The 22,875-nt window shown below is 43.7% G+C and overlaps 1 protein-coding gene across 1 annotated transcript in view; it reads right to left on the bottom strand.

The window, feature by feature from the left end:
• Positions 1-22,875, bottom strand: part of DMRT1 (doublesex and mab-3 related transcription factor 1) — a 49,030-nt gene that overhangs the window by 16,008 nt on the left and 10,147 nt on the right. The window contains exons 3-4 of the mRNA XM_026046534.1: positions 14,588-14,871; positions 4,435-4,597 (exon numbers count right to left, since the gene is read on the bottom strand). Coding sequence (XP_025902319.1) covers positions 4,435-4,597; positions 14,588-14,871 — 447 coding nt within the window. The remainder of the gene's footprint in view (positions 1-4,434; positions 4,598-14,587; positions 14,872-22,875) is intronic.

The following is a 22,875-nucleotide window of genomic DNA, read 5'->3' as shown; positions in this document are numbered from 1 at the left end:
AAAAAAAAAAAAAAAAAAAAAAAAAAAAAAAAAAAAAAAAACAGGCTATTATCAGGAATGTTTTCCTCTGGAAAACATTGTTTACTGATTTGAACAAAACTGCTGACAATATTCATCAAAGTAAGCATTTCATGTGAGTTTTTCTCATTTTTGTTTGTGCTTTTATGTTCAAGCTGCAAACACGGTACCATGCTAGAAGGCTCACTGCTTGTATTTCCAGATATCCTGAGATACTGACAGGAGGAAAAATGCAAATCCATTCAGCCAGCACAGCAACTTCTAACATTCAAACAATTTCCTTAGCCCCAGGCAGGGACACACGGGGGAATGATCTCAACGGTCCACGTAATGACAGCATTTTGTTACTTTTGAGACATGATATCTATTTTAAATCAAAGAGGTATGCTCCTGTTTGCAAGCAGAAGGTTTTTTTCCTCCACTGCATCCTTGTATTTATATTTTCCTACCACTATCCCAAGCCTGGAAACTAGCCCTATGAGCAACTGCTCATTTTTCAGGCAGCAGGAGTAGGACATGGAGCTGAGCACTCAGCTCTGAGCTGGGCATTTAGCACCTTCATATGCCTTGACCCAGTCTTGTGCGGGTATTTCAGCATGTACTTAACTTAAGCATAGAGGGACCTGATTCCAAGTCAGGGAAAGGTATTCCTCAATTCTGGGCACTCGATCCTTATTAAAAGGAACCACTGGGGAAAAAAAAAAAAAAACCCATCATCTGTCTGTAGGGAATCAATGCAGCTAAAATACCTGGCTCTTTCAGACTGGACACCCTTTTGGAGATGCTGTATATACACTAACATCCCTCCACTTCTTGCACAAGGATCTCTCAGCTGGGCTTCCAAAATATATGTTTCATAGCACGCTTTTTTTGCGCTTTTTGTGCATTGTAACAACATCTCGTGACTTTTTTTTCCTCTCATTGTTCATATTTTAAAAATAAAACAACAAAGCAGTAAGAAGGTGAGGAAAAATAATTTGAAAGTGGAGGGGAGAAAATACCCCTTCTTTTTAAAAATAACTAACTACAAATTACCACCTGGTGACCTAGGAGGGCCCTCTGAAAATGTCTTTGCCATTTGTCACTGGATTATCTTATTTGCCTCCCTATTTTTCCAGTTTCAGCTGGAAGGGCAGCAGCTGTGCTGGTTGGAAGCAAAATCATTTTATGTAGAATCACTTCAGATTGCAAGGAGGTTGAGTGATGGTGCTTTGTCATTCAGAAAATGTCGGTCCATTACAATATGCAACACACTGTAGCACGGTGTGACCTCATGAACAAAGGCCAGAAGCTTCCTGAGAACTTCTCACCATTCGTAAAACAAAGAAAGTGTAAATCTGTGGTCTGGGAGCTCATCTCGCACTCCCTTCCAACATAACTGGTCTCAACAGGTAGTTAACTTAGCAGAACGAAATTAATGAAATAGTCTGACTGAAATACTAACTGAGATAATATATGAACTGGCAAAACCTCTATAAAGCTGAAGTTGCAACTGAAGTGCGGGTAATAGGCTGCATGTGTCGTAAGACCATCTCTGATTTGTGGCTGGGAATTTAATAACCATTTCTGTAATAAAGACACAGGTTTCAAATCTGGTGAAAATGTGGCTGTAAAATGAGTTTTTTTCTTTTGACCTGTTGCTCTACTATATGCACTGTAACCTTCCCGTACAATTTCTGGATTACCAATACATAAGCCTACAAATAGATTTTGAAAAATGGGCAAGGGCTTGCTTCAGGAATTGCTAAGCGAAGCTTGATAGCCTGCAATAATCAGCAAGTGAGATTAGATGGTCCTAATGTTCCCTTTTGGACCTAAAAATCTATGTGAAGAGGCAAAATCTACGTATTCTTAGAAAGGAAATAATTCTCTGAGCATAGTGTTATTTCATGCACAGAAAAGGACACAATACCTGGACTTGCTAATTTAAAAGTGCACTGGAGTTGTCTTTAAAAACCACTAACCCCATGGAAACACAGCGAAGTCTTTGCTCCACATAAAGCTCTCGTGAACAGACAGTTTAGTCCGACAGTCAGTGGTGAAATGTGTAAGAACATGTATTTTGCAAGAAACAAGACCTGCAGGCAGTATTTTGGGGGAAGGGACCAGTGTCAAATATTACACAGGATCCAGTGGTCACAGCCTGCTGGCTGACTCAGCATCCACACAAATGATTAGTAAAAAACCACAAACCCCCCAAAAGCTCTCCAAAGACTACGAGAAGTACAGAAGAAAAAACTTCACAGGAGTGTAAATCATGGACTAGCAGCTTTGCAATACTATTTTGTTTCTGGATGGAAAGTTAGAGGAGCCATAGCCATCAAGAGCAGACACATGGAGAAAGGAGACTCTTGTAAGAGACAGATGGAAGTTGAAAGGGTCCTGTTCACATGTGCAAGTTTCTCACAAAAATACTGGTGCCCCTTCCACCCACTAGCTCCCTGCTATGGAAAAGCACTTCTTCAGAGTCTGGAAAATGCTGTTTGATCTCAGTAAATTACATCTCACTGCTTGTCGGTTTCTGATTGATGGTGTAACTTAGGGAACAATATCTGTGTGTGGAATACTGTCTGGAGAAGCAGTCAAGGATTATTGAAAATACAGTATTTATGCAGTTTAAAAATCAGCGGCACATTACACACAACTTTTTTTTTTTTTGTTTTCCTAGAGTGATGAAAAATTACTGAAGTGCATTTGGGAACAAAGGGCGTAAGGTCTTTTGTCTATTTGTAAGAACACTCAACTGGTAAGACTTCTTAGTGAGTTAGTAGTGATGGATGCAAGAAAAAGTGTCAACTGCACTTGAGCATAAAGCCAAACGCTTCTTTGACCAATCATCAGAACACCAGACGTCATCGTTCAGTGGTGGCCAGAGAGCAGGGAAGAAAATAAAACTGAAGAAAAGAGAAGGAAAATGAAGCAAGGATCACTGATTTCTACAAGCCATTTAAAACTACTGAAAAAAAAAGAGGGAAAAGTGTAAGATTTTCTCACACCTGGTGTTGTTTCTTCATCTATCTGATACGTCACATTTAGCTGGAAGACTTTCAGAAAACAGCCACTTCCAAAACAACAGTCCACCTCTTTAGTATAAATCACTCCAGAGTTATTGAACTCAAGGGCTCAACGCTGATTTATGCCAGCTGCAGATCTGGAATGTATCGTACCTTCCAAAACTTCATTTGAGTCCTTAAGGTTCTGCCACGACACAAGCACGGCCGTATTTCCAATGCCAGAGAAATTCAGCAGACACCAGAACATCAGCAGCAAAAACGACATGGCTGAAAATAATTATGGAACGTATGTAATACACTTCCCTTAATCAGGTATGAAAAAGGCTCAGCATGTGCGTGTCACCACGGAAGATTCATTTCAATGTATATGTGCAGCAGAGAAGCAAATGAGGCAGGATATTGTAGTCAGTGGTGTCACTGCACAAAAATTCCCACACACTGTACAGAATTAAACTGCTGAATTCATTGCTACAAAGAAACCAGAGGCATAAAGGAGCTTACTGAAAGGCTTTATTTCAATTTGTGGCATGCAGGTCTGCAGATAGTAAGTGAAAATGGTAGTTGAGAAGTAATCATGAACTGAGGATACATACGGAATGACGCAGGATTGGAGGGATTTTGGAAGCATGAAGTAGGATCACTTTACTCTTTCTCAGTTTTTCTTCTTTCTCCATGCATCCCCTTTCCAGAGACAGGGAAACAGTTAAAGGGACTTTGATCTGCTCCAGCAAGGCCATTTAACAACCACAGAGGTGCTCTGTCCAGAACAGAGGCAAGAGAACCAGGAAGCAAGATAAAAGAAAATGAGAGAACCACAGTGCCAACACAGGTAAATCTCTGCTAAGAAGAACTGCAGATGAGCAGTAACCTTTGCAGAGTCAAGAAGACTGGATGTCAGTAGATAAATGTATCTGGGGTAATTCTAAATGAAATGATATGAGTTTGACAGCAAAAAAGGAAGCAAGTCTGTCACGGGCTTCACTGCATGGCTGGGATACAGAAATAGTTTCTGTACATGGTTCAGGCAGAACAAGGTAGCAAAGGCTCGGGCTTGTGGATCCTGAGAGCAAAAAAATATGTATCAACAGCAGTTCTGAGAAAAAAACAGAGAGGAAGGATGAGTCTTTGATTCCAGCATATGTTCCTTGCAGGTAGTTTTTTCATAAGCATTGAAAGAAGACACTTCAAATAACACTTTCAATGGTCTACACAAATGAGGAGCAGAAAGGTACCAACCAACTAACCCTCCTTAACTAACACACTTCTAAAACATGGCCTTGTACCACTGCAATACAAGAGCATTCTGCATTAGAGACCTTCTTCCCGCGAGCACACCTTGCCTTTTCATGTCCATTCGACGTTCACAAGGCAGCAGAAACAGAGAGGGTGACCACTCACTTACCTCTTGCCTTCAGTTCTGAGTATGAGGGGATGTCCTCGGAGGTCAAGATCTGCGGGACACACGCGGCCGTGCCGACACCCTGGCCCAGGTACGACGTGGGAGGGTAGTACGAGTGCACCCGGTACTGGGAGCTCATGGCGTGGTGGTTCTCCATGCCCTTCATCTGTCAGAGAGACAACCAGAATGTATGAAAGCTGACATTGGCACGGCTTTTGTGACTTCTTGGCCCACAAGGACCGACCTTGTTGGACCAAGGGGATCATGGCACGTGGAAGAGAAGGGGACTGGAAGAGAAGTCAAATCATGAAGTACTTCACATAGCTCTGCTTTTACCCTCACCTACAACCAACCAACCAGCTGCAGAGGAGAAGTGTCCACCTGGTCTGTACAGCCCCAAAGAAACTAACAAGTCCAATATCACTTGTACAACCACTTTGCAAAGAACCCACCAGATGGTTTAAGAAGGCAGTTCTACCTATTCTTTCTGGACATAATTGACTGAATTTGATCATGACACACACAGACATGCATTTTCTAAAAATCCAATGAGATGGAGTAATTTCCTTATTTTATGAGGAGAAACCAAGTTGTGGATGGATGGATGGATGGATGGATGGATGGATGGATGGATGGATGGATTACACAGGAAGTCTGCAGTGGAGTGTTAAGTGGAAAAAAAAATTACCAAATCATCTGTGTCAACTCCATGTCTGAAAACCTACCAAGCAACCTCCTCTCTATTACTGCCCACCAGGGTAGGAGTAATGTTAGTTGCTCCTGGTACCAACCTGGAATCAGAAATTAAATTTGTCCTACCTCAACACCCTGAAATGATCCAAAACAATCTCCCTGGAAAGGCTGTGGTGTCTTTTTTTGTTTTGTTTTTATAAAAGAAGTAGCACCTTTAGTTCGAAAGCTCTACAACGTGACAGGGACATGACGCTTTAAAGAAATGTTGCCCAACACTCCAGAAGATCATGAATTCCAATAGGAAAGATAGCACTGTCTGGTCTCCCTAATGGAGGGAATTATCATAAGACAGATATGTTATGGTCAGAGAAAAAAAAACTTTTTTAGTTTTATATCAGAAAAAAAAGAGTGCATACACGCATGCACTCTCAAGAATGCATGCAAAGCAATGACATTAGAAGTTCTCTTTGCAAGACAAAGTGCTGGAGAGCCTTTTCCGCCCATGTATCCTTTAAATAAGAGTTCTGCCTCTTTCACCTTGTCCCCTCTGGTCCCACTTGGGGACCACTTGGCTTCATATCCAGCCTGGTGCTTCACAGCCCTTCTCAGAGCATTTAGCTGGTAACTGTGCACAGCAACTGGTTATCTGGTTGTTTTCTAGTGTTTCTCTAACTGCTTTAGTACTCAATATTACTTTTAATACTGTCAAAGCAGAAATAGTGTGGCTTTCTGGCATTCTCTGACACAAGACAACATCTTAGCTCATGTCCGAAGTTAAGCTTGGGCTGAGATTAAATTCAAGAGATATCAACTACTCCCTTGCAGGAATTTCTAAAAACAAAGTACATTTCTGTCTATTTCGTGGCAGCAACACAACCATAGTGAGGGACAGGCAGGACAAGTTTACAGCCTGTCAAAATAAGACTTTGTCTATTATAATGAAAAAGAATACTTACATGGTGACTTTTGGCTTAACTGCCTGCATCCTGTGCATGCACAAACAACAAAAAGATAACCTTAAGTCAAGCAACACTTCATTGCAGTGACAGCAAAGCAAATCTCACACAAATTACAGAACATGGGACTTCTTATGTGGCATCCTAAGACAGTCTGAGGTTGAAGAGCTGTTAGGATCCCTGCAGAGCCACTGACCTCGCCACTGCTCCACTGTGCCCTGGGCACACAGGTCCATGCTTCCGCATGCTCCTTGTGAGCAAGTCGTGGGTTCCTCCTGCCTGGAAATTACCAGCTGGCAGTATCAACTGCCAAAAAAAAAAAGCTCCATCTGAATGCTTACATGACTGGCTAATTCTGGAAGCACTGAAAGAGACGTTTTCCAGCTCTTCTTTGCCCACCTTTCCAGGCCTTGCTGCCTTGCTCTTCTCCAAGGAGCAGGACAACGGGCAGGGATGCCGCTCTCTGGTCTCCCCTTCTCCCGGGTGCATATGTGCACACACACCACTACAAAGCATCCCCGGCTGGGGACGGTGTTGTTTTAGCTGTAGCAAAATGGAGGGATGGCTCCTTGGCACTGAAATTACCACGTTCCTGTTTCCTTTCTCTGCCTAATGCGTGCAGGCACCTGTTTCCTATCAAACCATCATTTTTTAGTCTTTTTTCCCCCCACTGCTTAACAAAACAACTCACCTAAAATCTCTGGATTCAATGAATTATTACTACTATTATTATGAGTGTGTGGTAGCTGGCTAGCAAGAGACATGTTTTATAATCTTATTACCCACACCAAGTCTATGAACCACAGTCCAACCGACAGCTAGAAGCTCTGGCTCTGCAAAGAATATGCTGTGTATTAACCACTGAAGAAAATCTAAAAGCTTTTGGTTTTGTTTTATTAAACTGTTCAGAATGTACACCACAGTAAATCTGAACCACAAGGTTTCCTTTTTATAGTGCTTAGCAATCCTATTTTACAGTAACAATAAAAAAACAACCAGTCGTAAAAACTCTTGACCTCAGCGCTGCATCAGAAAGGGGGCTCAGGAGTTTGTTAGCCAATTCTTTGCTCTGAATTAACTCCTCCGGCTCTGGAAAGTCTTGCTCTGGTAGGTCTTGCTGTGGCTGCAAGCAGGGCTTGGTCTGGCAGAGCAGGGACCCAAAATACTTCTAATGCTCTTATTTCAGGCCACATAGTTGAAAAATCTTCTCATTATCTGCAGGATTATAACACATCATTTTTCTGTCTGAGTGTCCTCTCCATGACAGCCTCAAGCACGGACTCGAGCTTCTCCATTATCCCAGCACTTCCCCATCCAGCCACGGGATGCGTTAAGACCACAGGATTATAAAGAGACTCTCCTTCCACCAATTTGGATCATTTTGGAGAGTTCTTCCAAGAGGACATGTCAAGACGTGGTGGAGGAGCAAGGTCAAGCCCGACTCTTTCTCCCAGGTGCTGTCAGCATCTGCACATCCTCTCTGGATGAGGAGAGCGCTGAGAGAAGACAGTGTAAGAGCACAAGCTGCAAAGGGACAGGTCAGACACAGCTGCCCCATCACCTCTCCTTCAGCCTCAGCGACTGTAAAGAGCTTCTCTGCAGCAGTTACTGAAGCCCCGTGGAGGCTCTGCTCGAGCTTTAGCACAAACTCCTTGTTGCGCCTTTGGAAGTCTTAGGGGCATAAAATTGCCTTTCTTCTTTATTTGCACAAGTTCTTTGAAAACAGAGGAATCCACAGGTCCATTTCTGGTGTGATGCTCAAATAAAGGCTGCTGGCTTGAAAACCCGGACGGAACAGTGGGATCTCTGCCCAATCTCCACCCATGGCCTTGGCCAAGTTATGCAAGACTTTTATAAATTCTGTGCCCCATTTTCCCAGGCTAGAGACTGGGGTTGCAGCAACCCTCTCGTCTTGCAATAGTGCTGCCCTCACAGCACCTGCACTGCTCAAGGTGGTTTTGTTTCATTCCCAGAACCGACTAAGCAGATTTTTACGGCACGAGGAAAAAGCCACTGTGACACCCTGCACTGACTTACTTTGATTCTAGCATGGAAAAAACAAGAGACATTTATATCTGTCCTTCCTTGATAGACAAACTTAATTAACCTTTGCTATTCTGTTCCAACCTATTCTTTTAGACAAAGGCAGTGACCCTTAAACAATATGTTACCATCAGAATCTCAACTGCGGTGACATCCAGAGATATAGCCCTATCAGCAGTATCGGAAAATAAACCGCTTAGATTAGCTCCTCTAAGAAATATGGATTGCATTCACGTCACACATGAGCTGTCAGAAACATTAGGATACTTTTAGCATAAATCTGTAGTGTGAAGGGTACGTTATGAATACAGTATGCAATGCAGAAAACTGGGATTGTGTCGGGGGGGCTTCCACAATATGTATATATTTGCATGTACATATATATGTATATATGTAAGCATTTAGCCATTTAATATCAATTTCTGGCTTACTGAAGGAAAAACTGTGCCAAAGACCTGAAACAAATCATAAGCCTTGAAAAGAGCAACCTAATTCACTAGCAAGCAGCTACTCTTAGAATCAAAACTAGCAGTTGCCCAGTCACAAATACACTTGTACTTTAGTAAAAAAAGGAGTTTTAAATGGCTGATGCCTCTTAGGAATCAACATAAATCAGCTTTCTAAAACAGTGACACTAGTTATTTCACTTGTGAATGAAAAGAGCAACTCCCATTTCAGAAAATCAGTTAAAATTTCTTAGTCTGGCTCTTACCAATACTTACTTCAGGTTTTCAGGTTAAAATCTTTTAAGTAAGGAAAAAAAAAATATAAAGCTGAAAAGGCTGATTTGATGAGCTTTTTTTTTTTTTTTAATAAAAAAGAGAGGGGGAAAAAAAAAAAANAGAGGGGGAAAAAAAAAAAAAAGGAACCTCAGAGTGAAAGAGAAATTACATGAAATTCTGAAATCTGCCCCAACATTCCAGGCCAGTGTTAACAGAATCACAGAGCCACGGAATTTTTAAGGTTGGAAGGGACCTCGGGAGACCATCTAGTCCAACCTCTCTGCTCCAGGGTTGTTCCAAGGATACGGAGCTGTGGCCGCAGCACCAGTGCTCGCGCAGAGACCATGGCACCGGCGCAGGACGTGCAAGACCCCGACCACCTTCAGCCCGAGCTCGCAGGAGCCACGGGCAGCAGCCGCAGGTCCAAGCCCAGGGGAAAGCCCAAGAGGAGCCCAACCTCCACGTCCTGCCCTACCCACCTGTGGCGCAGCCGGAGGACGGAAATCCGCTCCCTCCCAAGGAACGCCACCATTCCTGCTGGACAGTGGAAAACACGTCTTCCCAGCAGCTGCTTCCACCAAGCTGCCGCATCCTGCCATGTCCCCTTTTAACACAGTCTCTTATGTAGTTTAAATAAAATTAGTGATGCTGGTTTTCAGTTACACTCTGGTGTCTGTGCTCATTACAGGCAACGGGAGGACTGATCATCCTCCTGAGCTCTTTACGGAAGGAGGAGGAGGGCACGGGGAGCTCGTGCAGGACCTAGAAGGATGTCGGGCTTTGAAGCTTTGACACATCTCCCTCAAAGGCAGAGCACCCGTAAAGGAACACAAGAGGCTTTCAGCATCATATTGGGATACTCAGGTGCACAATATATAGGGCCCAACAGGACCTATTATATAATCCTGACAATTCTACAGGCTAAGGCACTCTTAGGAGCTTTTTGCTATTAAAGATCTGGGGCAAACTGGGAGCTTAGCCAGGCTCTTCAGATATGTGTCCAACAGCTCCTCTGAAAGAGGTTCCCTCCAAAACTTGCCAATTAGCTTGCAAGCTGATAAAAATTTTCCCTCATTCAATCCTGACAAGTCTCTCAGTATCCTCTGCTTTTTATACTACGGATTTTTTATTTTCTTAATCTTCTGCATGTAAGTTCTTGTTCTTCTGTGAGAGCCTTATGATATGAGTGCAACTACTTACCTGCCTCCTCTGAAAGGAAATGTATCAGGATTAACAGTGGTTACCACACATACTATTAACCAACAAGGTACATCGAGCTCTAAAACATTCACTCACAATTGTAACATGAACTACTGGGACAAGCATTTTTTTTCTTCACCCAGAATTGATAAATTGCGACCCTTCCCTTGCAATCGCTTTTCTAATGATTAAACAAACCTCTAAGTAATAGCTGAATGAGCACAAAGCAAACTTGAGATGAACTAGGAATGGTTTCCATTCAGTTCAAACTATGGATTTTTTGGAAATGCAATATACTTCAGAGAGAAGACAGGGCACTTTTTCCACTTTCAAATTATTATATTACACTTACAGATTTAGGCAGAGGTGACGGAGTCCAGATTCCAAGTAGCAGAGGTTTCCTGAACTCTCAAGACTACTTGGACACACTACTTGTGTACTTGGACACACAAAGTCCACTACTTCCTGAATTAGGAAGAAAGAATCCCACTACTTTCTACTACTTTGGGAACTATGTTTCTGAAATACATTAATTCCAGAAATAGTAACCCAGGCTAACTAGGAGACTGCATCAACCTTCACCATGTATTATTATGCTCCAGTCTGAGGCAGCAATGCTGGGCCTGAACTGTTAATTGGATTTAATGCACATAAATTCCTGTTGTAATGAACAATTACTGGAGCTTCAGGGGAGGGCCCTGTTGCTTGTGAAAGAACTGGAATGAAGGGAGATGTACAATAAAAACTGCATCTGTTACATTTCCCCTCAGACCTTGCCTTGTATTTTCTCATTTATTAAGATGCATTACCAAACATACAGGATTATCTGCCTTTAGGCTTTTGCTTTCTAGCAAAAGTAGAAGAATGTAAATGACTGAAAGGACTTCAGTCAAAAGTGCTCATCACAACACAACAGATATGTCTTCTGTGGTAATTATAAAAATAAACGAACAAAACCTCCACAGGAATATTGCAAAAATTCCCAGCTTCATTTATATACTCCAGTACAGGAGCCTCTGCAAAGAACAAAGACTAATGAAATCTGACATTAATCTACATTAAAGATTCAATGATTCAGTTTATTTGCCAAGGCTCAATGATGCATTAATCCTCATCCCATCCCACGCACACGCACATGTTTCCTCCCCAGCTCTTCTCCCTTGATCCCTAAATTCTGAGACGCTGGGCTCCCCAAGGCCTCATCGGCAGCCAAAAATTATCTTACTCGAGGTATGCAATTCTCCTTGTGTGGCTACAGTTACCCCAGGACAAGCAAGCCTCCACCAACAGCGCCTGGAAAAGGCAGGTGTCCTGTCTATGCTACTGCTTATCTTAGGTTACTTTTCAGTGAAGCAGCTCATACCAACCAAGAAACTTTCCTGCAGACTCATCGTCAAAGTTCATCAACCTGCCATGCACTGGTCACAGCTGGCACTGCATAGCTGTCATCTTGGTGAAGAGGAAAAAAAGGCAAAATCTGAAGGAGAACAGCTATGGCACTACCAACCACGGGCAGAATCACTAGTACTGCACGTACAGCAGGCAACAACCCTATTAGTTCAAGCGGCCCAGCAAAAATCACTGTGCTCATCTGGGGACACGTTTTCTCCTGAGAAAACGTGTCAGCATCAAAGGTCTAAGTGAAGACTCCTCTTCGCAGGTGACGTTTTCAAACTCTCCTGCAGCCTTTTGCTGTATTCGATGGGGACACGCATTCATTTTTCTTCATCTGACACTGGACTTCTGTGGTGTCCCTTTGCTGAGACCCTTCCATGCACAGAATCAATGTTCAACCTATGCAGCACTTAGTAGTTCATTTCCCTTATGGCAAACTTACTTTAATGCCATACAGTTTTTTACCGTCCAAATCTCACTGCACCTAATGCCGTAAAATACTACCTGGTCTACCTCTCTTTATGAAACTTTTTATGATTATCTGTGCAATGCCATATGCTATTATAACAGTACACAAATTGCTATTAAGTCATAACTCTTCCAACAATAATCAGAAAAAGCTACAAGACAACACAACCTGTTGAACTACGTTCTGTGCTACTAAGAAGAGTCCCGAGCTCTGAGTTTAAGCCATTTAAAAGTTGGGAAGCTGCCACTTCTGCAGACAGAAAGCCTCGTCTCTAATCTCTGCATGGACTTTTCATCCGTACAGCTCTGCAAGACCCAGCAGGTTTGGTCTGGAGAGATTCAAATCCCTACGTGAGATAAATCAATAATTCACGTAGACGTGAGTAAGGGACATAAACATCCAATGCTCTGAGGAGCTGATGGAAACAAAACGATGCTTTCTGGATAATAATACCTTATTTTTCCTAATGACTTTTGGTTATTCCTAATTCTGGTTATTCCTATTCTGGTTATTCCTAATAACTCTTTGGTAGTTGAACAGAAATTAGATTTCAGGATTTTGCAGGAGCCCAGGAGAAAAATACATGAAAGACACGATTGCTTGTATTTATTTAATAGGTGTCCTCAGTAGAAAGTATAGCCTTATATAAAAAGCACTTGGGTCACTGCAAGTCAGACTGTAAGTTAATACGTCAAAAGTTCTACGAATAACATACAACCTCTCTGAAATACACTCCAGTCCAAAACTCTTTAAACAAATATTCTAGGTTCAAGTTTACACTGTAAGACAGAAACTGAGAGAATACAATCTTCACTCCTAAGTTTAACGCAGCTTATTCTCATGTATCTCCTCCTCAGAACACGGTTAACTATCCAGGAAGTCAATAGAGCTATTTTACTTTCCCTTTTCTCAAGGAAGTAAAACTAAAGAAGTCTCTACTGGTTAAAGAAATTGTGAAGCAGGGCAGTAACAGCCCACAAGAACATCACCTCTAGGATTTAAATGTTGTTGCCCTTTCTTGATATTGTGGTAGTGCCTCTGAGGATCAGCTGTCCCACAGGCTCTTCCATACTAGGTCCTACAAAATCCTTAGAAATAACATTCTACCTGGAACACTCTCATGCTTTGCATCCTGTTAATGCTACTGACCAAAATTAAACCTAAAAGGGCACTAGCACTTCATTCCCATAAACAAAATCCTCTTCTCAGCTTGTCCAGCAGAATTTGGAAACCTGATTTGGCCACTCCAGAGGCTGCTACTTGTGCATCTGACTGAAAATGTGTATCTGCATGTATGTGAAGGTGGGTAAAGTGAAACATTTCAACACGTTCAGAGAAGAAAGATCTTGCGGTTTTGGGCTCCAACATTGGTAAGGAGGTCATCAGCTGTTTTCCCAGTACAAAGGCTACTCCTGTTGGAAAACAGACTTAGTGCTGGAGAGAGTGCTAAGTACTGATGAGCTTAAAATTAGTGGCTATGTCAGCTACTGCCCTGGCTGGCATTTCAGGGAGGGTTCTTTCCAAGTGCCTAATTCCAGGAAAACCTTACTCAACGTGATGGGGACTAGCAGAGGAATTGCAATCACCTGGTTAGTTCAGGCTTTGAAGTTAAAATACCCTTTCAAAGTTACTCCCTGCACCAGAGTACATCACAGCAATCCTCTGCCAGCTAAAAAGAACACCCATCCACCCACTTCAGAAAGGAAGTTTTGGTGGGTATCTAATCCTTCCTGGTTGAGCAGCTTCTCATAGGAACTTTTGCAGAAGGGAACCAATCTTCGCCTGATGTTCTCGAGAAGAGCTTTGCCCTCTCCTGTCTTCAAATGGGGACACAGATACACACAGCCCGTGCAGTACAACTTCATCAAGCCCAATCTCAGACATAAAGGCTCAACTGCAGCCCAAGACCAAGCAGAGCATCCAGAGTCACTGGAATGACTTGTTTTGTCGAGAAAGATAAGAAATCTCTTATCTTGGCAGATTTACCCTTCCTCTTGGTAAAAAGCAGGAAGTTACAATTACCAAACCCTACAGCAAGGTTGCTGGGTTGGATTTATGCTGTAATTAACAAAGCACCTGGAGCTGTTCAAAAACAAACCAACAAACAAACTACTCGCGTGCTAACTTAATATACATAGTCTTTAACTTGAGCTATCTCAGTTGCAACCCAAGCCGGGAGTTGACCCATATATATGTTATGCTTTAATGATATACCCCTACCATTAAAGCATACCATAAATATACCTCTGTGTCTCACCCAAGTGACTGCTACGAACAAATTACAGAGCAACATTATCTCCTGGGCCTGACCAAAAGGGTCACTTCTGCATTGACATTGCTTTACATGTGAAAAATGGAAAAGCAAAATATGTTCCTGAAAAGCAAGCCTATCAGAAGTGACATCTGGAGCTCCAAGAATGCTATGTTAAAAAATATAAAGTAAAGTGGATGCCCTTCATTTGTGTTGGAAACAGCCTAGTTACGTCAATACCATTGCTTTGACTGCACTGCATCATATGATAACCACCTATTTTGGCTCTGACCTAACCCTCGTCATGTGTCCTGATGCCACATCTGGAATCTGGTTCATGAAGTCAGCATACCAGAAACCAGAACCAATCCCCGAAACAAACACAATTATTGTCCACCTCACACTTAACAGCTCTGTAGCACCATACCTGCCACTGCTTTCCTGACTGGCTTGACATGTACGTCGCGGGGAGGCTCCGTAGGCTGTTCTTCATGGGGGACCCTACGAGTGTACCCCCCATCTCACTCGAGGAAGGTTCACTGGCCACTGCCATTTGGTACTGGGAGTAGTTGTAGAGGTTGTTATAGTAAGGATACAGGGATGGCTGGTAAAAACTGCTGTAGTAGGTGGAGTCCACAACCAAATCAGACGTGCTCTCCAAGTGCCCTCTGCTGGGGATGGAAGGGATGTCCTGAATGAGCATCCGTCCCTCTGGAAAAGAGAAACACAAGCAATTATGAAATAGGAGGATATACAGAGGGCGTTCCTTTCGCCTCCTTCTCTTGGAGGCTGGGCAGAGGATAATAAATAGGAAGGAGTGGGGGCTGAAGGGGAAGAACAGCTGACTCTGCTGGAAAGTCAAATGGACTGATGGTCGCCTGGAGCCTCCACACACAAACACTGCAGACTACACAAGGGCAGGAAAAACAGCTAAAGGTTAAGGCAGTGTGATGAGTTCTCAAACTGCTGTTACTTTTAAATTAATTACACCAGAGTGTCACATCTCTCAGTCCTCTGGAAGCAAAAGGCTTTAGCCACCGGATGACACTGTTCACATACCCCATTATATCTACACCCTTCAGGTGAGAAGACACCTTCTAAGCATGTCTTTAGAGCTTGCTAGCATTGCTGCACGCTTAAGCTCTCTCTGAACACTAATCTGGCCTAGCCACGTGCTAGTCTGTAAATAAAGAATACAGCAAACACAGCTACAGCCCTACTCACCTTCTGCGAGAGGCTGCTGCTTCTTCAGCAAGACCTCGTCTCACTATGTGGGTTATCAGCATGGAGATGAAGCAGCATGGACAACAGGTACATGTCAAGTAACATCCCTAGTAGAGACGTCACAAAGATGTTGCCTGGATGGTTTTGTTCCCATCTCCTTGTATTGCTCCACCTTGTTTACTTACCTGTAAAATTAATAGGTTGCCTTCACCAGCCTCTCACAGCCCTGGAATATTTTCCAATGTAATATGTATTATTTGCAAGCTAAATGCAATGATCAGTTTTAACAATTTTAAGCATTTTCAACCCAACTATATTTCACTTCTTTAGTTCTTAATGTAAGCTTTTTGCAATCAAAGATGGTATCATTCCAGGACACTAAAAATTATCAGTGCCACTGCCCTGCTGCTGCAGTCATTCTGTTGACTTCAATGAACTTTACACATTTATAAGCAAAACAGAACATCTCACGTCTCATGATTGTGACTTTTCTGTTCCTCAGCCCTTAAATGAGCATAAAACTGTCCATCTGACTTTTTTCATCCCGAATACCTCTCAAGCTTGCACTTTAAACAGAGTATACAACGCTAACAACATTTTGCACTGCACTTTCATACAACATTTTATTACTATTATTTTGCTTCTGGTTAGCCCTGTCTTCAAGTCCATCTTGCCTTCCAGTCCATCTCGTCCATGTCTTGGTTTACACAAGAGCATTGACCACCAGCACTGAAAAAGCAACTCTGATGAACCTGCACAGGACTATGTGCTGCTATCTCAAGACTCAACAGAGTATCTAAGGCTGTTCGCCTGTTCATTCATCTACCCAAGCACACACACACACATTGATCCCCAGGCAGAAGCAACCTGGGGCATTTCTTCCTTTATAAATTATGGAATCCACAGTCCTCACTCATGACGACTGAGCTACACCTGAAGAAAACACTCCCAGTATCATTTTGGAAATAATGAGGAGACTTGGGAACGAGGGAAGTTGAAGGGACGGGACACATTCCACTCTGTAGGGAATGAGGACTCCTACCATGGAATCCAGCCTTCCACTTTCACCAAAATTACCTTGATTGAACTCTGTAATCTACTCCTACTACGAACGAAAGAAGAGCAGGTCCTTTTAGTCACTGTCTTCAAGACATGAGGTCCCTCCAAGGAAGCGCTAAGCGGGAGCAGAGCTGCTGGCCAGAGAATACCAGGGATATCCCAGCCTGGGCATAAAATCAAGGCACCTGGAACTGCCTTCCTGTTCATCACACATCCAGGGGTGTTTTCACCCTGTGTGCTGGCTCTCTCCAGCTCAGACCAGCTACCCAGTTGCCCCTGGACCACGATACCCTCCAGCACAGACATGGACAGCCAAATAACCCTCCTCCAAGCAACATCCGCGACCAAAGCCCTGCACAGCATGAGGTTTCTGTGGCCTGCAAGGCAGTTCTTGACTCCTATCTGCTCCCTGAACCTTCCCACAGCCCCTCTCGTGACTCTCCAAGAAGAAGGCATTCTGCTAAGGGGAGGCTGCGGGCCCCTGCACGCGCTTGCTGCCAGCAAGGACAGCAGACCAAGGTTAAGAATGCAGCTTTCAGCTGCTTTTTCCCCCCACACCTTTTTTCTTTTTTTTTTTTTTGCAAATGTAATTCAATGCAGCTGAACATCTCTGCTGGCAAAGACAGGGTCCTCCCCTGCTTTTGGAGCCTGCCGCAGTTCACATGTCGGCAACACCTGCACACGAAGGGGCAGCCCTGAGGCTGGTTATTCCAGTGGGAGCAGTTTTTAACAGGAATTAAGCTTTCAACACAGCAATTGCTGCCGTGCTGTCAGACTCCCAACTCCCCACCTGCAACAGGGTTGCTGCAGGTGCTGGACCAGAGCCTTGACTGTCTCCCACTCCGCATGGAAGGATGGGAAAGGGCTCCCAGCTCCTTTCCTATGCTGTGCGCTTCCGCACCTACAATCCTGGCCCCCCGGAAAATAAACCTGCCCTTAAGTCTAGGCTTCCATTTGCATCACTGAGATTTCTTTCTGCAAACTGTAACTGCATCATGGCCAAAGGTTCGGGGCTGAACCTGAATGAGAAGGAACAGAATTCGCAGAGTAGAAGGAAAAGGGAATTGCTAAAATTGTCCATAGTTTTCACGGCACTGAGTCTGCAAAGTAATATTATCTGAGGCATCCTTGTGTGAGCAATACTCCTGCAGTGAGGGAACAGTATCACTTCATTCAGTTCAGCATCACTTCAGTTGCATTTCTAACCTCTTTTCTATTATCTTTACTAATTCCCGTAGAGAACTGATGCTACTTTTTTTCCACTATGTACACAATGTGAAATATGACCCGCTCTTTCACAGAAAATCGATATGATGCATGATAAATACTGTTATTGATCTTGCAGTGTTGTACACGACTCTAGCTCTATGGCAAATTAATGGTAGTTAACCAGTAATTCATTTCAGGATGGCTAGGATTTTTTTTTTAAGGAAGGTGAGTTCTCAGGGTCAGATACACATAAGGGTCTTATGGATTCAGAAACCTACAAGAGGCTCCTGCCTTCACTTAGCAGCGCAGGTGAAAAGCAGGGGTCCGGTGCCCAGTTAATGCAAACCAGTCTCAGACCATTTACTTCAATAAAGCCACGGCGATTTACACGGATTGTGGATGTGCACAGCAAAACCAACACTGCAGCCTGTGAATATGTCATTCTTTCCCTTCTTACCTTTTGAGGAGGAGAGAGAGAAGACTGGGAATCTATGAGAATTTCTATCATCCCTATCTTGTTGATGCATATGCATTTTTTAAGTACAGAAACAAGAAATGAAACCACAGAAGTTCAGTAACACTAATGTTTAATTTTCCACTTCTACTGTAGAAGGGCTACCTATAAAAACCTTATTATTCATTGACATCAGTAAATAAAATGTACTTGAAGAAGTTGCTCGTATTGAGACAAACAATACAGGTTCCACACTAACTATTAAATCTTTTTTTTTACCCTCTAAAACAGGATGGCTTAGGCCACACTCAGGAATCTGCAGGGAGTATTAGCTAAACTGGGAGGTGGCCAAGCCAGAAACTGCTCTAAAAATCAGGACTGCTCATAGGGCCAAGTTTCAACGCCTGGGAGCATGCTGTGGGGCTGCTAATTTTTCTAATAATGCTATAATAGGTGATTAGCCTGCATTTGATGATATATATCAGCAAACGGATGCTGTTTATGCAGTGGGACAATCCAAAGAATTTCAGTCTGATTTATTGGCATGAGTTTTTTTTATGCACGTATCTTATTTGTTCCTCACAGCTACTTATTTATTTACTCCCCTGCAAAGACCCTGCACATACGGAAATAAGGCACTGAAAATAAGAAAGAAATGTGTTCACTCGAGTAACACATTTAGCACTGAAAATGCACAAGAAATGAATTCACCCAGTAACACATCTCCTCAAGCATAGGCAGACAGAGCCGTTTTCCAGTGAGGTTTCCTGTGTATTACTTAATCAAGAGTGATGGTTTTCACCACAGCAGGGTTTATGTCTTCCCACAAGCCAGGCTCTGCTACGGCAGACAGCCTGGCCATTAAAACTCCAAAAATTAATTGCTCAGCGAGGAAACACTTGCGTTCAGGCCCGCAAGGAGCCGTGCATCCACAGCCAGCTCGCTGTACCGCATCCTTGCCCTCCCATCCGCCGCTACGTTAAGCCTTGCAGCGCCCCAGCCCAACTCCTGGCTGGCTTTGAGGTCGGGCAGCAGCCTTGAATGAGGCTGCTGTGAAATCACTCCCTACCGCAATAATCAGGAACGCTGGAACAATGTGTTTCTCCCACCAGACAATCACGGCAGAGCTATTTCAGATGTCAACGGGAAGCTGGCACCGTCACTCGCGCTGCGCCGAGGCCCTCGTGCTAGTTCTGCCTCTGCAGGGACCATTTCCAGGTGTTTTTCAGCAGAAGTTACGGGTTGTCTTTTGTTCCAGGGCTGAACTTCTAGCTTGCTATAAAGTTAATGTGCTAGGCAGTGTTCATTCCAGGCAAGGCTGAGGGGCTGTGTGTTTTCTGCCACCCCCAAAAAAGGCCATTATCTGTAATTACCCATTACCATGCATAATTATTTCTTCTATTCTGGTCTATGGCCCCCAGGACTTTATGCCGTTACAGCTCACTGCATTATCTTATCAAATTTGTTAAGGAAGCTTTTTTGACCTTTGGAGCACTTGTCACAGCAGCAGTAAATTGTGTAAGCATGTAGTGTGTGATTTATTATACGTGCCCTGTGTAGGTCTGGAATGTGTGATGCCATACAAAAATATTACATGCTGACCCCTTCCCTATTCCCCGCTCCCCGATTTTTATTTACGAAAATAAATAAAAAGAAAAAAAGGGGGAATTGAGGGAGAGAAAGCAAATCTCTTCAGGAAGAGAAGGATGGGAATAGGGCTGGCATCTCCCTGTCTTAATTTGAAGGACACAACAGCAACAAATGTCCACACGGGAATGCAGAGTTGCAGCGACGGTCTCTGCCGCTCTCCTCTTCAGTGCCTCCTTTTCCATTTCTCACCTGTCTGCCCAGTCTGATATTCTGCCTCTATGCCCTGTTGTCAGAGCTGTGTAATTCTGCCGAGCTGAGTTATTTTACACAAAAGCTGCCACTTAGGTGTTTTTCCTACTTCAATTTTCTCTTGGTGCAACAAGAGGTCCTAAGGATTGGAGACAAATTTGGTCCAGGACAAGATTCATGAGAACTGTTATTTATGGATATCCGTCTACGTGCATTAAAGATGAGACTCTATGCACAGAGAACCTGCTCTGCGTCTGTGCCTCTGGTTAAGCCAACACACACATAAACGTCTGCAGCAGGAAAAGCTGCACTGGCATCACTGTCTCTGAGACATGCAGGGCACATTTCTGCTCATATCCACTCATGGGAAAGCAACTCCCATGGATGCGCAAGAAAAGCACTTCCATGGAGGTCTTGCAAGAGCTGTGATCAGACAGGAAAACACTGCAAGAAAACTGTGTCTTCCCCCTGTCGCCCAAGTGCCCACAACACTGCAACCCCAAGAGTCAATGCAGCAGCTCCTGATCCTTCCTGCACAGCACTGCCCACGCTGGGAGACCAGCCATGCTCTGCCTCTTCCACGTTTTCCCAGTCTTTTCCCAGGAGCCAGAGCCCCAAGCTGGGTTCCTTATCGCGTGCCTTGGTGGAGCACATTCCGCCTGGCAGCTCCTAACTCCCCTTCATGTCCTCCCACTGCCACAAGACAAAACAATCAGTCACCCCCTCGGGCGGAGGGCTCCCGGACAGCCAGGGAAGGGGCTGGCGTGTCCCGCCCGACGGATCCGTCCCGTGGCGGGAGCGTTATCTCCTTGGGAGCCACGCGGCCGCTCTGCAGGCAGGACGCCGCGTTATCCGTGAGGACGTCAACGGCTCCATGCTCGTGCTCCTCAAGGTCTATCCCGCCGGTGTTCACCCCGGGGGAATGAGCACGGCCTTCTTCCCTCTAAAAACCACTGGGACTTGAGCTCTCTGGAACATGCAGGCTCTGCCTGAGCTTCCCCAGGGCTGGCAGGAAAGGTCTAAAGCAACCCCTAAATGCACAAGGCACCTTTCCTTGCATGACATTAGCCAGGAAGAGGCAATGCAAGGAAAATTAACACTGTTGAAACTGCACGATACCAATAAGAAAAAGCAGATGGGAAAGTGAAAGCCAGCTGCATGCTCCTACTTGAGCCCGGCTCTGCAAGGCACACAATCCTTGTACAGGACTTCACATCCATCTACAGTTTCCGCTAACGACCTCAAACCCCAACCATCCAAAAGGCACAGGAAACTCAACTGAAGTGGGTCTGGCCTGGCAAAGGTACAAGCAATCCACAGCACAGTTACACTGAAGTTAATGAAACCTTACACAGGCAAAGCAAACTACTGCCTCTCCTTCTAGGATAAGTTTTCTGGTCCTTCAACCATTCCTGTGTCTCCTTCACGAGTCTTTATTGGCCTACGTGCACCCGTGCTGGCCAAGACCAGGGGTAGGTAACCCCTGGTTGGCTTTGGTCCAGACTCTGCCAATGGCCATGAACAGAAAACCAGGAAAGGGCAGAAAATGGTCAAACACACATGATCCTTCCCTTGCCCTGCTCTCCCAGCCTCAACTTGTCTTTAGCTCAGGACACCTGTGAGCCTGGTGGCATCTGTCTGAGACCAGACCGCACCAGTGGGTCTCATTTCTCCTACATGTGCAGTGTCCTCCAGGAAGGAAGGAGCCCCTGTGCTGCTCAACGTGACAAGGGCACCACAGGCACCAGAAAGACACAGGTCCTAGGGGCACCTCACCAGCCCAGGGTTTCCCATGGCCATCAGCTCCTCCGCAGGGGCAATATTTTGGGGGGACAGATTCCTCCATTTTTCACACCTGGACTGGGTAAAAACGGGTCTTGTTTGCATGTGGCCAAGGAACTCTGCTCTCCCCATGCTCTGGTCTTCACAACTTAGCAGCTCATGGACCTTTATGTCACCTACAAACATTACCTATGTTGACTATAGATTTACTTCCAGGATATCAGTGAAAAGATTCAACAGCTTTCAGCCAAAATCAGGTTCCCCTGAGACTTCTTTAGAAATACTGCTACGTCAGATTCCCTATTCATATCCACATTTTCATGCCAATGGGATAATCCTATTTTAAAACCAACAAACACCAACTATTGATTTTCTATCATTTTTGTTTCTTTATCAAGATGTCAGGGTTACAAAATCAAATGCTTTAGAGAGTTGGACTGCATCAATATTTCACTTTATCTTGCAAATTTATGATGATAAAGGATTATTAGCTTGATAAAACTCTTTTACAAATGAACTCCTGTTAATTCAGATTACATGAGCATCCTTTAACAGCAGCTCGTCTCCCCCTACCACTAATCTCAGTCTTGTGTAAACTGTTCCCCTCTCTTTCCAAGAACTGATGCCCAACTGACAGATCTGTAAATATCCATATTATTATACTTATTAAACACTGATGGGACACCAGATCTCATCCAGCCCTTAGGAATCCCTTCAGTGTTACAAAACTTACTGAAAATTAACATTCATGGTTCAGAGATATCTCTGGCTATATAAAAATAAATAATAAAAAAAAAAAGCCTTGCAAGTTATCCAGTCCTTTGGATTGCAGCTAGTGCTGGATTCAAAAGAAGAATGCCACCACTTCCACATGCATCAATATAATCCCTTTAAAGCAAAGATCAGAAAAAAAGAAAAAAAGAACTACTACTGACTGGGTTTGCAGGTGTGTTCCCCATTAAGTCAAAAAAAAAATCTAAAATTTCAGACTTTCAGTTAAATTTAAACTTCATTCAAAACATTCCCCCTCTCTCCCCTTGAAAAAAAGAAAAAGAACAGAAAAGGAAAGGAAAGGAAAGGAAAAAGGAAAAAGGAAAAAGGAAAAAGGAAAAAGGAAAAAGGAAAAAGGAAAAAGGAAGGGAAGGGAA

The sequence above is a fragment of the Nothoprocta perdicaria genome, unplaced genomic scaffold, assembly GCF_003342845.1.
Source record: "Nothoprocta perdicaria isolate Ctin4 unplaced genomic scaffold, notPer1 scaffold_448, whole genome shotgun sequence".
Taxonomy (NCBI): domain Eukaryota; kingdom Metazoa; phylum Chordata; class Aves; order Tinamiformes; family Tinamidae; genus Nothoprocta; species Nothoprocta perdicaria.
The sequence above is the reverse complement of the archived record's forward strand: the minus strand, read 5'-3'. Positions and strand labels throughout refer to the sequence as shown.